General features: G+C 60.6%; 1 protein-coding gene across 2 annotated transcripts in view; it reads right to left on the reverse strand.

The window, feature by feature from the left end:
* The window catches only part of ASIC4 (acid sensing ion channel subunit family member 4), a 60890-nt gene that overhangs the window by 23789 nt on the left and 22698 nt on the right, over positions 1-14403 (reverse strand). Inside the window, exon 1 of one of the 2 annotated variants that reach the window (XM_064434766.1) lies at positions 3274-4524. The exons of the other annotated variant lie outside the window; for it this stretch is intronic. Within the exon in view, the coding sequence (XP_064290836.1) occupies positions 3274-3849 (576 nt within the window). The 5' untranslated portion in view covers positions 3850-4524. Of the gene's footprint in view, positions 1-3273; positions 4525-14403 lie in introns of those variants that run through there. 2 annotated transcript variants of the gene reach the window in all.

Consider the following 14403-nt stretch of genomic DNA (forward strand, 5'->3'; position numbering starts at 1 on the left):
GCCCCCGAACTCCTGCACACCCCATCTGGCTGTACCCCATCTCCAGAGCACCGTCGGGAAGGCTCCCTCTTGCCTCAGTGCCACCTGACATGGCCAGAACTGGCCTCGGGCTGTGGCTGCACCCCCTCGGGGTGGCAGCCAGAGAGGTCAGGGGGAGTGCAAGCCCAGCCCCATGGGGACGCCTCCCAACCTCCTGCCGAAGGGCATGTAAAGAGCACCATGGATCTCCTGCACCCTCAGCTCTGCAGCTGCACTGGCCCAGCCAGGAGTGCTCCGTGCCAGGCACCCCCACCGAGGCACCCATGGGACAGACAGTGCTGGCAGGCACTGCCCAGGGCCCGAGCACTGCAGGGACTGGGGGCTGAGCAGCACAGCTCAGTGGGGTCAGAAGAGGCTCTGCCAAGGCTCAGCACGGCCCTCCAGCAGCCGGCACAGGGGGCACGTTTGTCAGCGGGGCTGCAGGGAGCCTCGCTGCGGCTCAGGGCTGTCCCTGCCGCTGGGGAGATTTACAGCCCAGCCGGGCTTTATTACATGGAAGATGCTTACGCTGGGGATTTTTTTTTTTCCCGATAGTTTCTTAATTTGCTGTCCCATAAAGAATGTGGATTTGTGACGTTGAATAGGGGAAGATCATTTACCACTCACGGCTCTTACTTAAAGGATCCGCACGAGTTATTTATTGCACGAGCACGGGCTGCAAGCAGCAGCGTGAGGGGACATGCTCCAGCCCTGGCGCTGCTCCTGCTCCTGGACAGGCTGTCGGTGGCAGCCCCACAGCTTGGCCACTCTCATGCTGAAAAACTTCCAGCCCTGGACAAAGTCCACCTCGTGCCCAGAGGGAAAAAAATACTACAGCACTCCTGCAAGCATGGCTGCAGGGAAAGCTCCTTCCCTTCTCCAGAATTGCTGGGGGACACCCTCTGCTACAGAGGCTGATTGCTGTGGGCTGGCACCCCGAGGCATTTGCCCTGCTGGGATGTGCTGCAGTCTGGGAGCCCTCCATCACTGCTAGGACATGCTGTGACTCACACACTCGCCCACAGCAGAGCAGGTACAAAAGCTTTCTGAGCATGAAGGCTCACATGGGGACCCAGAATGGGACCAAGAAAGCTTGGAGCTCCCCTCCACATGAGCAGCCTGGGTGCACCTTCACTGGGGCCACAGCTACAAGGCACAGGAGTGCCCAAGCCCACACAGCACAGCTGGGAGTCAACCCGCCTGCCAAGAAGCCTGTGTTGTGTTTCAGTCATTCTCAGGAGGCACAAGGGACTGATTTGGCTTAGGGAACGGGAGTAGAAAGCTCCAGCTGCAAATGGTGTGATGCCTTGACAGATCCCACTGCTGCCTGGCAAGGCAGAGAGCTGTATCACATCTTCACCCATCCCTCCCCACACCCATCTCTGCAGCCTCTCCTGCCCCAGGTTCACCCCTTTGCTCCAGGCAAGTGAGAGGTGACAGGTACACCCCTGACAGCCCCTTGTGCCTCAAAGGCCAGAAATGTTGAGCTGTGGACAGGGTGGGTGGAGGCTTTAGGAGCTCTGTACTCCCTTTATTTGGCCATAAGCCCAGGGGGCAGCTGGCACTAGCCATTCTCATGCCTGAAACCTGCTCCAGTGCAGGGTGCCAGCACACCAGAGCCTGGCTGCCTGGGCATCCCCCAGGCACTCTCGTAAGCAGATGAGGTAGGCAGGCCAGCTGGTCCTGCACGGCCACATGCTGAGGAACTGGGTCCCAGTGGCTGTCCTGGTGGTCACCCTTCACTGCCACACAGCACACACATGCCACTCACTCTGTCTGTGCCTGTTCCACCCCATCCACCCGAGCTCTGCCCTGCCAGCATCGCAGTGTGGCTCAGCACACACCAAATCCCATTGCTACGCTGTGCCACTGCCCAGCACGAGGCTGGGCTCGCTGCCTCCCCCGCACACCAAAGCTGTGCAGGATCCTCCAGGAGGATCCCAGGGCTGGAGTCAGCATGGCCAAGCCACGTGCAGGACTGTCCAGCGCCGGAGCTTCCTGCTCCAACCCCTGCTGAGCCACACTGCTCCCCGGCGAACTCAAGCAGCTGGCGTAGAGCAGGCACGGAGCCCAGCAAATCCCCAGGAGGAGCGGGGCTGCCCGCCCGCTGTCCCCTGCTCCTTCCCGCTCCACTGCAGTGTCCCCTGCCACCACCAACCCCCTGCACAGGGCAGCCCCCCCCCCGCAAAGTCTCTTTCCCAGGGACAGCATCACTCCGCACATCGAGCAGGCTTTGTACCGATGGGCACGAAGTGAAACGGAACATGCTGCATCAGCCATTTCCAGCCCCACGGAGCCTCCTCTCTCCCCCAGTACCCTGCACAGCCCATGGCATCACACCCCACTCCCCGGCACGGAGCGGGGTCCGGCTGGCAGCACAGCTCCTGAGCACGCCGGAGCCAGCTGAGCAGTAGCCCCTGGCAGCCGTAGGAGAGAGGCGGCTCATTTCCAGAGTCATTAAGGTCTGAAAAGGGTCCCATCAGGTATTCCGCCCGTTCAGCACATTTATTTCCCCAAACCACAGCGGGGATTTATGATTCCAGGCTCAATATTGGTGAGAGCTGCACACTGGCGGCGGTCGGCCAGGGGCTCTGTGCCTGAGCAGACCGGGCGCTGCTTGGAGGAGGCCGTGCTGCCGGTCCCGGGCAGTGAGAGGGCAGCCCCGGGCAGCCCCGGCTCGCCCGGCTGCAGCCGTGCCTCCAGAGCGGAGCGGCTCGGCGTTTGTGCTCGGCATGTGCACACGTGCGTGCGCAGTGCCTGCAGTCTCCACATTTACACACATCCCAGTGCTAATCCCCCAAATGCAGGAAGGTTCCCCCATGAGCAAAGGGGTCTCTGCCTGCCCTCCTGTTCCAGCCCCTCTCATGAGTGAAGCACCCTGTGTCAGGGCGCTTCGATCCGGGGAAGAGCAGGCTGGAGCACGGCTCTGTGCCACAGCTTTCCCCCCGGCCGCTGCACACCCACCCTGGGGACCGCTGAACCCTGCTGCTCACCCACCGCGGCTCCTGCCAGCGAGCCCCTCAGTCACAGACCTGCGACAGCCCGGTCCTGTGGCGCAGAGCCCTGCTGAGAGCTCCCACGGAGGATCCTCTCCCTCTCTCCGTGTGAAACTTGGAGGGAAACTCAAACAGAGAGAGATGCAAACTTCAGCAGCCGGAGCGAGCCGGGGAGCCCTGCTCCGGTGCGACGCGGGCGGGCGGGTGCCCCCCGTGCCGGTAGGGGCCCCTAGGGAAGCCGAGCCAGGTGTGCACTCACCACAGTGAAATCACGGGATGAGCAGTTCTCGCCGCTGAAGTTGCAGCTCTTGAGCATGTCGTCGAGTTGGTGGCCGGTGCGGTTGACAATGTCAGCCATGTCGGGGTCAGGGTAGAGCAAGTCCGTGGCCTTGTGACCATCCCGGTCCTTGGGGGGCAGCCCGGTCATGTTGGCCAAGTGAAAGATGTCGGCGTCGGTGAGTGCCGAGTGGCGGTAGCGGTTGATGTTGCAGATGGTGATGGCCGGGAACACCATCTCACGGATGGCCTCCTCGTCCAGGGCCATGACGTGGGGGTGCTCCAGGTAGAGCAGCGCTGACTTGGCCGCCTGGTAGAGGAAGAAGGCAAGGGAGGCCAGGAAGGCAAATGCCCACAGGGTCTGGCGCACGCCCAGCCGTCCCGACCGGCAGATGTGTCCCAAGCCGTGCAGCGTGCTGGTGCTGGCAAAGGTGGCCAGATCCCGGGAGCGGGGCCGGGCAGGCTCCTCGATCAGGCTCTCCTTGTCCCCTTCTTCTTTCTCCTTCTGCTTCTCATCCTCTTCAGCAAATTTGATTTTACACACGATCTCAATCGGCATCTGCCCCGTGCAGCTGGTGTGCCCAGCCAGCGAGCTGCCCCCTGGCACAGGCACCGGCCGAGAGCCCGGCCAGGCGCTGGGAGGGGGTTCGGGTCCCCCCCAAGCCCCAGCACGGCACCGGGAGGGCCGAGCCGTCTCGGGAGGGAAGCGCAGCCCCTCTCAGCAGCTCCGAGCCGCCGCTTCCCTCTTGTCTCACTAGTCGATCGTCTCCTTGTGCCTTCGCTTATCAGCACAAATACAGCTGTCAAAAACCCCTCTCTCTCCTCTCCCTCGCTCTGTCTCTCTGCCTCTCTCCTTCGCTCCTCTCTGGTTAAGACCCCAGCAGATACAGGCAGCATTTAGGCATCATGTGCTAATAAAATCCAGGGAATACTTAATAATTCAAGACATGTCAACATTATTTCATCGTCAAATAAAGAGCAAGCGTCAGAGAAAAGAGGCAGTGTGAAGGGCCCGGCGCCTCCGGGGCAGGGAGCCACGCTGCGCCCGCTCCCCAGCTCCGGCCCCGAAGTGCTGCCGGAGCCACTTGTTTGAATGGCTCGGGAGCTGCCGGAGCCGAGCCGTGCCGAGCGGAACCGAGCCGCGCCGCGCCGTGCGGTGCCGAGTCGTTCGTGCCGCGCCGCGCCGCGCGATGCCGAGCCGTGCCGAGCCGTGCCGTGGCGGGCGGGGCACGAAGGCTGTCCCCCGCCGTGGCCGCCGCCGCCGCGCTCTCCGCCCGGCCCCGCCGTGCCCCGCCGGCCCGTGCGCCCCGGGGCAGAGCGCGGCGCGCTCGGCGGGGGCGGGCAGCCTGCGGGCAGCTCGCCCGGCGGCCCCCTCCTGCTCGCCCGCCTGCGGACTCCTCCTGCCTCGGCGGCTCCCTGGCCGTTAACCGCCTCCCTGCCGCGGCCCGCCGCGACCCGCGGCGGCCAGCGCCGAGTCACCGCCGTCCCGGCCCCGGCCGCGCCTGTCCCGGCGGATCCGGCCGGCGAGACGCCGCCGGAGCGGGGCTGAACGCGGGGCGCCGGGGGTGCGCTTTCCCGAGCCTCCTCCCGCCCCCGCCGTGCTCCTCAGTGCCCCGGGGCCGGGAGGGAGGCAGTGTCGCCTCCCGCGCCCCGTGTCCGCCGCCCCCCTCTCCACCGCGCTCGCTGTGCACCCGGGATGGGCTCCTCCGGCTTCATTTCTGCCCCCCTTCCCTCCCTCCCTCGCTGTTCCTCATTGTTCCACGGCAGCGCACAAGAAGTGGGGGGCACCACAGGCAGGGACCAACTCTGCTAGACAGGCTGAGCCGGGGCAGCCCTCACCCTGTCCTGCCCTGCCGAGCCCTTGCTGCTCCCGGGGTCTGCTCCCTCCAGGGCACGCTGTCGTCGACCCTCGCACAGCCCCAAGCAGCACGCAGCCCCCGAGGCAGCACTGCCCTGCAGGCAGCGTGACAGGCAGGGTGTCCTCCTGCCCCGTCCTGCCCGCGGCGCTGGGGCTCTGCTAGCTTGGCTCAGTCACGAGGTGATGGGTTCAACCTCGAGGCACCAACCACATGGCACCTGGTTAATCCACAACACCTCTGCCAGCAAGTTTTGATCTCTCCCAGTTTCCTGCCTTGGTTTTACCAGCTGGTGATGGAGGGTTTGCTGAACCAACACACTCACTCACAAGTCAAGCAACCCCCGGTGACACTGCCTTGTGGCACAGCGGTGGGGAAACACCAGCTCCCTGTCCCCAGAACAAGCCCAGCGCTGGGTGCCCCCCCCAGCAGACACGGCTCTGCTGAGAAGGTGCGTGCCTGGCAGGGAATCCAGGGTCTCCGGAGGACAAGTGACGAGACAGCCGCCCATGAGCGCGACAAGAGGCCTCGCCTCTCCTCGGGGACTGCGCCGCAGGTCAGCGTGACCTTCACTGTGCTGCCAATGCCAACGGCAAAGCTTCCCCCAGTCGTCCGGCAAGCGCACATGCATCTTCAATCTTCCCATCGATCTGTGCGTGGCACACATGTTTCTGCCTCTCTGTGGGTCAATACAGCATGATAGGCTGCCTCCGGCAAGGAGCACGCACAGCCCCAGCCGCCTGTTTCTCCCTGCCCAAGGGATGCAGCGTGCACGTGCCAGCCCTGCACCTACAGCTCCGAAGGACATGGTAGGAGTAGGCTGGGCAGGTCACCCAAGTGCTGCTGCCACCACAGGTGCCCCAGCCATGTAGCCACCAGACCCCAGTTTCTTCCACAGGGACCCTTGGCCCCCTGGGGGATGCTTGGCCAAGCAGGGACCATGGTGGAAAGGGCCTGATCCTGTGGCAAGGAGTTTCCATGGATCCAGCAATGGCCAGCCCTGAGGGCATGGAGGGTCTGCCAGGCAGGTCACCCCATATGCACAGACCCTGAGGTACAGGGCAAACTGAGCTGTGTGAGTGTGGGACCAGCTGGAGGCCAGTGTCCTGTGTGCTGGACAGTCATGGCATGGGAGCAGGACTGTCCCTTGGCTCCCTACAGGAACCTGTCCCCCATACCAGGGGGATCACATACCCCTGCTTTCTCTGGGCATCTTCAGCTCCATTATCAACTGCCACTTGGACTGGGGACAGGTTTCAGCACCATCCCCACAGCATGAACCCCTCCTCTGTGGCCAAAGAGGTAAGTCCTGTCCTGTCCTTTCCTGGCTCTCCTCTCCTGTTGTACTGGCTCCTGCCTGTCCACCCAGCAAGGGCAAAGGGGTGTTGGGGACTCATCCCCCTGCAGGATTACTCAAGGCTAGAGTGCAGCCAGGATTAAGCTGTGTCCGAGTGGCACCCATAGCACAAACCCCATCCCCAGCTGCAGGCCTTTTACAAGCCATGGAGAGGGGAGGACTATGGCTTCACAGCCAGGGAGCTCTGGAAGAGAGAGAATGCTGGGAGAGACAGTGGGATGGAGGTGCAGGGAGTAGGGAAGCAGCATGGCTTAGGAAGCTGGGCACTAGGGCTTAGGGACTGCTTTCTACTTGCCAGACAAGGCAAAGAACAAAGCATGAGCTAGGAAGGGCTGGTGCTGTCTGCAGTGTGTCCGTGTTTGCTGGCATGTCTGCAGGTCCCCAAGGTTCCACACCAGAGCCTCCCACCTGTGGCTGAGTGCCTGCACAGGGAGGCATGAGGCCACACGGGGGGACTCTGTGGTGTGCAGTGGGGCTCATCTGCCCTTCACCTGGCCACACGCAGCTACAGAGCCTGTTCACCCCCGATGGTCCCTCATCCAATCCTTGGATGTGATGCTAACAGTCAGGAGAAGCACAATGCCCTGTGCTGACTTCACTAGCCACCCTGCAAGCAAGCCAACAGGATGGGAGAGCCAGCCAAGGGCTCGCCAGCAGACTGGGAGAGTGGAGTCTCTCCTGCTCACCCCTGTGCCCCCCAGCCAGGGGAATGCTGATCGTCAGGGACTTGGCACAGGGCCCATGTACTACACTCAGATGATGGGGGAGGCTGCGGGTGCCAGGGAAGACAGGACTGGAATTCGAAATGATGTTGACAAATCGGAGAAATGGCCTGAAAACAATCAGATACAATTCAAAAGGACAAGAGCTGGGCTGGAGTGGGAAGCAAATCTGCCCGGAAAGCAGAGGGCGAGCGGCTGGAGGGCAGGGATACCAAGTGGGCAGGAGGGCAGGACAGAGCCTGGCTCAGCAGTGGGCAGCAACATCAGCTTGTCTGAGTTTAACACCAGACGCCAGGACAATCCCAGGTGGATCAACAAGGATGCAGAGGTGTGGAACCCTCAGGCAGGGCATGTTCTTCAGGTGCAGTTATCTGTGTGAGCAGGAGCTGTTTCCAGATGCCCAGCAGCCAGGCAGATACTTGGAAAAGCAGCTGGGAGTTAGGAGAAAATAGGAGAAACCTCATCCATTTGGGATATGGGATCCATCAGTTTAACATGGGATCTCTGGCAGCCCTGTATCCGCACTGAACTCAGTGAAAAGGACAATGTTGCTCAGGGCTGCGTGAGAAGGAGAATCATCATGAGGCATCTGAAGTGTTTGCTGGCGGCAAGGCCTTACTGGGAGCCCTGTGTCAGGCCTGGGACACACATCAAGAAAAATCCAAACTAATTGTAAAGAGTTTAGAGGATGGCAGTAACAGAGAGCAGTGATGGAGACTGGCTGGAGACACTGGAGGTTTGGGTGAGAGCAGAGGAGGTTAAGAGGCTGCATCCATGGACAAAATAACAGCACAGAAGGAGGGGGCTTTCTACAACATCAGGGCTCTGACACACCCACAGAACACAGCAGGAGGCAAGTGAAGCCTACACATGGGAGAAGCTGGCCCCACAGCCTGGAGGGATGCTTGGTGAACCTAACCCTGCTGTGGTGCCCTCCAGCACCCTCATGGTGATTCATCCCCTCCAAGACACAGACACTGGCTGTTTCTATTCTTAGCCCAGCCCAGATGAGGGTTTGGATTTCTCTTTCTTGTCACCCGGCCAACGGATTGACTCTTCCATCCCAAGACCCAAACTCCCACTGCGCTCCAGCACTGGGGCTGTGCCGCTGCAGTGAGCTCACCCTCCCAGCCAGCCTGCAGGACTGCAGCTCCTCAGGAGGGATGCAGGGGATCAGCTCAGGGGACCAAGAGGACGTGGCAGGGGCAGCCCTGGAGGGTGGGGGACAGGGGTGACCGGACAGTTACAGACCGGGGTGGTCAGCAGGCAGTGTGCAATGGCAGACCCCACCAGGGAGCTCCCACCTGATGCTCTGCTGGCCAAACTGGCCAGGATATGGATCCAGCTTGCTGAGTGCTCCTACTGCCAGCCCAGTTCCATGAGCTGGCTGCTACGTCTTCCTTGCCAGCTCCTCACACTCCAGAGCCGGCGCTGGCCACGGCCCCACGCCCGGAGGGAAGTGGATCTGGGGCAATCATTACTTTTGATCTAATTGAAGGGAACGTGACTGCGGAGCCCAGCTGGCCGCAGCACTCAGCTCTGCCTCATGCAAGTTGCATCCTCTGAGACCCTTGCAAACACGTTGGCTTAACAAGAACAGCCTCTTTCCATGGCCTCCCCGGCATGCTGGCGGCGCCTGCCCAGCAGGTCAGGCTCCGCAGCAAGGACGGCAAGTGCCCGGCCGTGGGGAGATGTGGGATGACAGGATGTCCACTCCAATTACAGGAGAGCAGGGCTGGCGACAGTGTGACGAGCATGCCAGGCATCAGTGCCTGCTGTGGAGCTGGCTGGGGGGGCACAGGAGCAGTTTTTCTGCCCGCACCCCACCTGCTGAAACTGCAGCCTTCTCCTGCACCCAGTGGGAGTGGTGGGGCTGGGAATGGTGAGAAGGAGCTGTATGCACCGGGGTGGGAGCGGAGCCATGGATTTGAGCACTGTTACCAGCTGCATCCTGCTGGGATGGGGAAGATGGCAGCTCCAGTGCTGCAGACCAGCCTCACTGGTGATCCTGGTCCCCAGTTTGGCCCACTATGACAGATGAAGGGTCCGCCAGGGTCAGCAGATGCATGGGAGATGCAGCACCCCATTAACGCACTGACCCTATTTACGTAAACTACCCCCATTAAACACAATACCTTAGTAAATGCTTTACCCCAATTAAGTGCAATACCTTAATTAATGCAACACCCCAATTAAAGACAACACTCCCATTCAATTTATTCCTTCATTAAGCACAAAACCTCAATTACAAAGTCTCTTTTGTAAGCTGTGTGCATGAGCTCGCACAAGGTGTTCTGGACACCTTTTGCTGCTGCCAAGAAAGCAACACTGAGTTTATGTGGTTTTTGAGGTCTTGCCTTCATAAATTTAAGGAGTGGGTTTCAGTAGGATGAGGGTGTAGGAGCATCTGTTTGATGGCTGAGAGAACAATGCCTGTTTCAGAGCTAGGTTAAATCCCATGGACACTCAGTGGGGTGATGGGTCCAATCCCTGCCTGATCATGGAAGAAAAGGGTTGAGTCCAGGCTGATTCCACGGCAAGTAACCCTGGTGAGCAGTGAGATCTCACTTGTCACCCTCCTGAATTTCTCTTTCCAGAAATGCTCACCCAGCCAGCTCTTGCCCCTGTGCCCAGGAAGAGGCAGCAGGCAGTGAACGCTGTGGAGTTCCCACCCATGTTCAGCAGCCCCTGCTTCTGGTCTCCACCTGAGACACCCCGTGTGCCACGGACCTGCACAGCCCTGGCTCTGCCAGGCTGAGAGCCAGCACCTCCTGTCCATGTTTTTCTTTGACCCTGTCAGTACAAACCACCCCCAAACCGAGCCAGCCACTTGATCGCACTGCACAAACATTCTCGCAGAGAGAAAACAAATCTAAAAGCCTCCCAAATCTGTGCAGAGGAACAAAACAGTGTCCTCCCCAGGAGGATGCCCAGATGTCAGCACAGAGGGTGTTCAGCTTCCCCAGGAGGATGCTCAACCCAGCACCCTTCTCCTGACTCCGGATCTGGCGATGCTCGCTGGCCCGTGACCAGCAGCAGGTCAGGCTCGGCTGACGTTGCCCTCCAATCCTGCGTGGGAGGAGTGGAGGAAATGGCCTCACCACCCTCAGAGCATCCCCCACGGCTCGGAAGGCTGTGCCAGACGTGACCAGGGAGCGGCTGCATGGCAGCAGGAGCGCTGGCTCTGTGCATGGGCAATGGCATGTGCACAGTCCCTCCTGCCCTCAGCACTGTTAGGAAGGGGAAGACACCCTGGGAGCCATCGCTGCAGCGTGCACAGACAGTCATTTGGTTTTATAGCCTTTTACTGCTGCAGCTGCTTGGTCCTCCCTTCTCCCTGCCATCTTGAGGAGGGCAGCGGGGCAGGCTGGCACATGGCCACACTGTGCTGAGCAGCTCGGCAGTGGGGCACCCTCCTGGGGTGCCACTGGGCTTGCACTGCTAGCAAAAACACCAGCACGGCAGGGAAACGGGCTCAGCGCCTTGCTGGGACAGTCCCCAGCACCATTTCCCTCACAGCCCTCTGGCCACAGCCTGAGACCCTCCACCTCCACCACTTGTCACCTGCCTGGTGGTTTATAAAATTTTAAAGTTAATGGTGTAATAAACTCCAATAATTATATTGCAGCTGCAGCGGGGCATCCTGGGATGAATACATTATGGGAGCTGCAGCAGTTGGGCAGAGAGGGCAGCACTGGGAGATGCTCCAGCCAGTGCAGCCAGAGATGGACAAGCTTCACCCAGGTCCTGCTGTGAGCGGAGCAACCCCTTGCTTAACTCCCTCCCGAGTGACAGCTGAGCAAAGGTGACTGGAGGGTGGGCAGAGTGGAAGGGTGATGAACGCTGCAGGGCTAAAGGCCAGCCCAGCAGTGTCAGGAAGCCCAGCACCAGGTTCTTCAGACACCTCTGGAGAAGTGCAGCCTGCAAGTGGCCCCAGTGCAGGGCACAGGACATGCTGGCACTCCAGGAGCACTCCCACTGGGCAGCAGGGCTGGTACCCATGCACCCACTCCTCCATCCCATCTCTGGCCCTGAGGGATGAGAGAAGATGGATGGGAGCGTGCCCAGCCAGCAGAGCATGCGGATCTGCCCTGAGAGACATCATTCAGCTGCTCCCTCACGCTCAGCTGTGCCCGCAGGCCCCATCCTGCCCCAGCTCCTGCAGTCATTGGTACACAGGGCTGGGTAAAGCACCCTGTGGCTCCTCCTGGCCCTGGACTGCTCCTCCTGTACCATCTGCTCTACTTCACCAAGGCAGCTCCTGCTTCCCATTTGGCTTTCCTAAAAACAACAGAGTCATAAACTGCCAGCAGAGCTGCCTCAGCACAGCAATAGGGCTGAGGTTTTAAATGCACCCAAGTCAGGAGGCTGGGAGTTATGGTTCCCCAGACAGCCGTAGCTCAGCTGCATGGTGCCCATGACGGTCCTGCGCGTGCACAGCCGTGCGCCACGGGCAAGGGGCAGAGTTAGTGTTACCATGGGAACCATCGCTCCCCATTTTCCAACATTTGTGTGATTAAAACCTCAACCTTAATGCCACAGCTCCACTGATGGCATACGTGGTGGGGGCACCCTGCCTGCCCTCTCCAGGCTGCTGGGCAAAGGGGCTGGGAGCCCAGGACTGCCCCTGCCCCCGATGGCTGATGGAGATGTGGTGGATGGACTGGGTCTGCAAGGTGAGTGGGAAGTTGGAGACAGTCACTGGGAAGGGGACCCTGGACTGAGTACAGCACAGGCCCAGCACACATGTGGCCACAAGCGCACTGCACGGGCTCCTACATTGGCCATGAGCACTGACAGCAAGGCAAGTGCCCACCTGGCTGTGGAGCACACGGAAAACATGGCTCACACACTGGACTGGGAGTTCTGAGTGCACTGGAGTGAGCCTCAACAGGGACAGCACAGGCTGGTGGCACTGCTAATGCAAGAGCTGGTGCTACAGACTGTGCAGCTGCTCCAAGGCAGGCCAGTATCCAGCACCAAGCACAGGCTGGACAGCAGGAACACCGCTAACGCTGTGCAGCAAGCTCTGTAAGTGGCAAAAGCATCAGGAACCTCGAGCTGACCACATCATGGGCTGCACTTATAGAGCATGCTGTGAGTGAGCAGTACACTGGGCACTGGGGCGGGATGCAGGGCACCAGCTCACACCTGCAGGAGTGAGCAGGAATGCGAGGGCAGTGTGAGCATGCTGCAGGCACCCACTGCAGGCACCAAGACCGAGGACACTGTGGGCACCAAGGCTGAGCCCACTGCGGGCACTGCACACGCACTGGTGCTGGGCACCACCACAGTGCCAGCAGTCTGCTGTGAGCACTCATGACACCACAGGAATCAAAACACCGAGGCAGCGTGGAGAGCCGGCTGGGGCGAGCACGGGCTGTGCCGCAAATGCCAAGTCGAACAGACGCAGGGCACACCTTGAATGGAGAGATCGCTGAGCGCTTGGCAAACACAAAACCACAGCTGACACCAGATACTGGAGGTGCTGCAAACATCATCAGCGGCGGGGTGCACACCCTGAGCACACTGTGTACGCTGACACTGAGTGTAAAGGCTGTGTAAATAACAATGATGCCACAGGTATTAAGTGCTGAGCACTCTGCAATTATCAAGCAAACTGTGGGCATCAAGCGCTGCACACACCACGACTGCAAACACACTGCAGGCACCAATTTGACAAATACATTCCTGATAACAAGCGTGTGCCTGGTGCTGAGGGCACTGAAAAGAGAGTGCGAGTGTGGGTACAGAGTGCCACGGGCTATTGCAAACACCAAATCTGGCACAGGCACTGGGAATGCTGCACACATCAGCTCAGGCATTGTGTGCGTTGCAAATACCCAATATAGCACGGGCACTGAATGCCAACCAAATCCTTCACTGGTTCCCAGCCATGTGCTGTGCTATAAGAAATGTGCCAAGTCACCACCCTCTAGATGCTAATGCAAGCACCGAGTGGATGCAGACACCACGCAGTCTCAGGCTGACCATCAGGAACTGGTCATGCTGCAGCCAGCCCTCTTCCTGTGCCAGCTTCAGTGCCCACTGAAAGGAGCACCTTCTCCAGGCGCTGCGAACACCAGATCTGGTGGCACCTAGTGCTGACACACCACACGTCACAAACCCACCCCAGGTGAGCACCAGCAACTGCGGTGAAGACAGCTCAGCCCGGAGGCTGCCAGCCCTGTGGTTCTCCCACCCCGGGGTGCGTGGGGTCCTGCCTGTCTCTTGGGGAGCGACAGCCATGCAGTAGTGCCAACAGTGCGGCGTGTGCCGGTGTGCTCAGGGCCTGTTATTTCATTTTCACTTGTCCCATCCCATTAGCACAGCTGTCTGCCACCAGAGAAGGGAAAATTGATGCTAAACGGGATATCAATTTATCATGGAGTGTGTCACCCGCCGCACGGCTCTGCCAGCCGAGCAGCAGAGACGCGCTGCACCAGCCAAGCAGCACCTGTAATTAACAGCTCGTCAGCCTCCCCCACGCGCTGCAGCCTGGGCACCAGCTGGCGGGTGTGGTACGGGGAATCCCAGCTGAGGTGCCACCTTCCACCCCTGTTTGGGACCGCAGCATCACTCCTCGGGCCGTGTGTGCCCGCTCCAGCCAGGGGCAGAGGCAGTCAGCAGGCTGCATGTGGGTGTAGCGGGGATGCCAGCCCGAGGAATGGCCTGGAGAGCCGGCTCAGAGAGAGAGGTTTGCCCCCTGCCCCAGCCCTGCCTCAGCCGTGTTCAGCCCTGCCCTGATCCCTCCCAGCGGAGGTGTCCCAGCACGAGGCAGAGCTGCAACTCATGTGGTGACAGTGCCCAGTGAGTAACGAGCCGGGAGCCCAGCTCCCGGGCATGAGTTACAGCCGCTGCCTGTGCTCAGTGAGACATCAATCCCGTCGGGTGGCGGGACAGAAATGTGGAGTTCAGCGTGCCGGGAAGGGCAGCGGGATAGCCATCAATCCTGGGCAGGAGGGTGATGCCAGCACAGGCATGGCTGGAGGGCACCCACTGAAACAGCCCCTGCCCGCATCCCCAAGTTTACCCCTGGTGCCCCCGGGTGCCCCCAGCCCCAGGAGAATGCAGGCTGTTGTGCCCAGTCCACACTGCCCAGCTGAGGGGCCACAGCAGGAGGGATGGGCCAGATGTGCTTCCTCCAGCCCTGGGGATGCCAGTGGCTGTCCTGTGAG

This window comes from Passer domesticus, chromosome 10, assembly GCF_036417665.1.
Source record: "Passer domesticus isolate bPasDom1 chromosome 10, bPasDom1.hap1, whole genome shotgun sequence".
NCBI lineage: Eukaryota > Metazoa > Chordata > Aves > Passeriformes > Passeridae > Passer > Passer domesticus.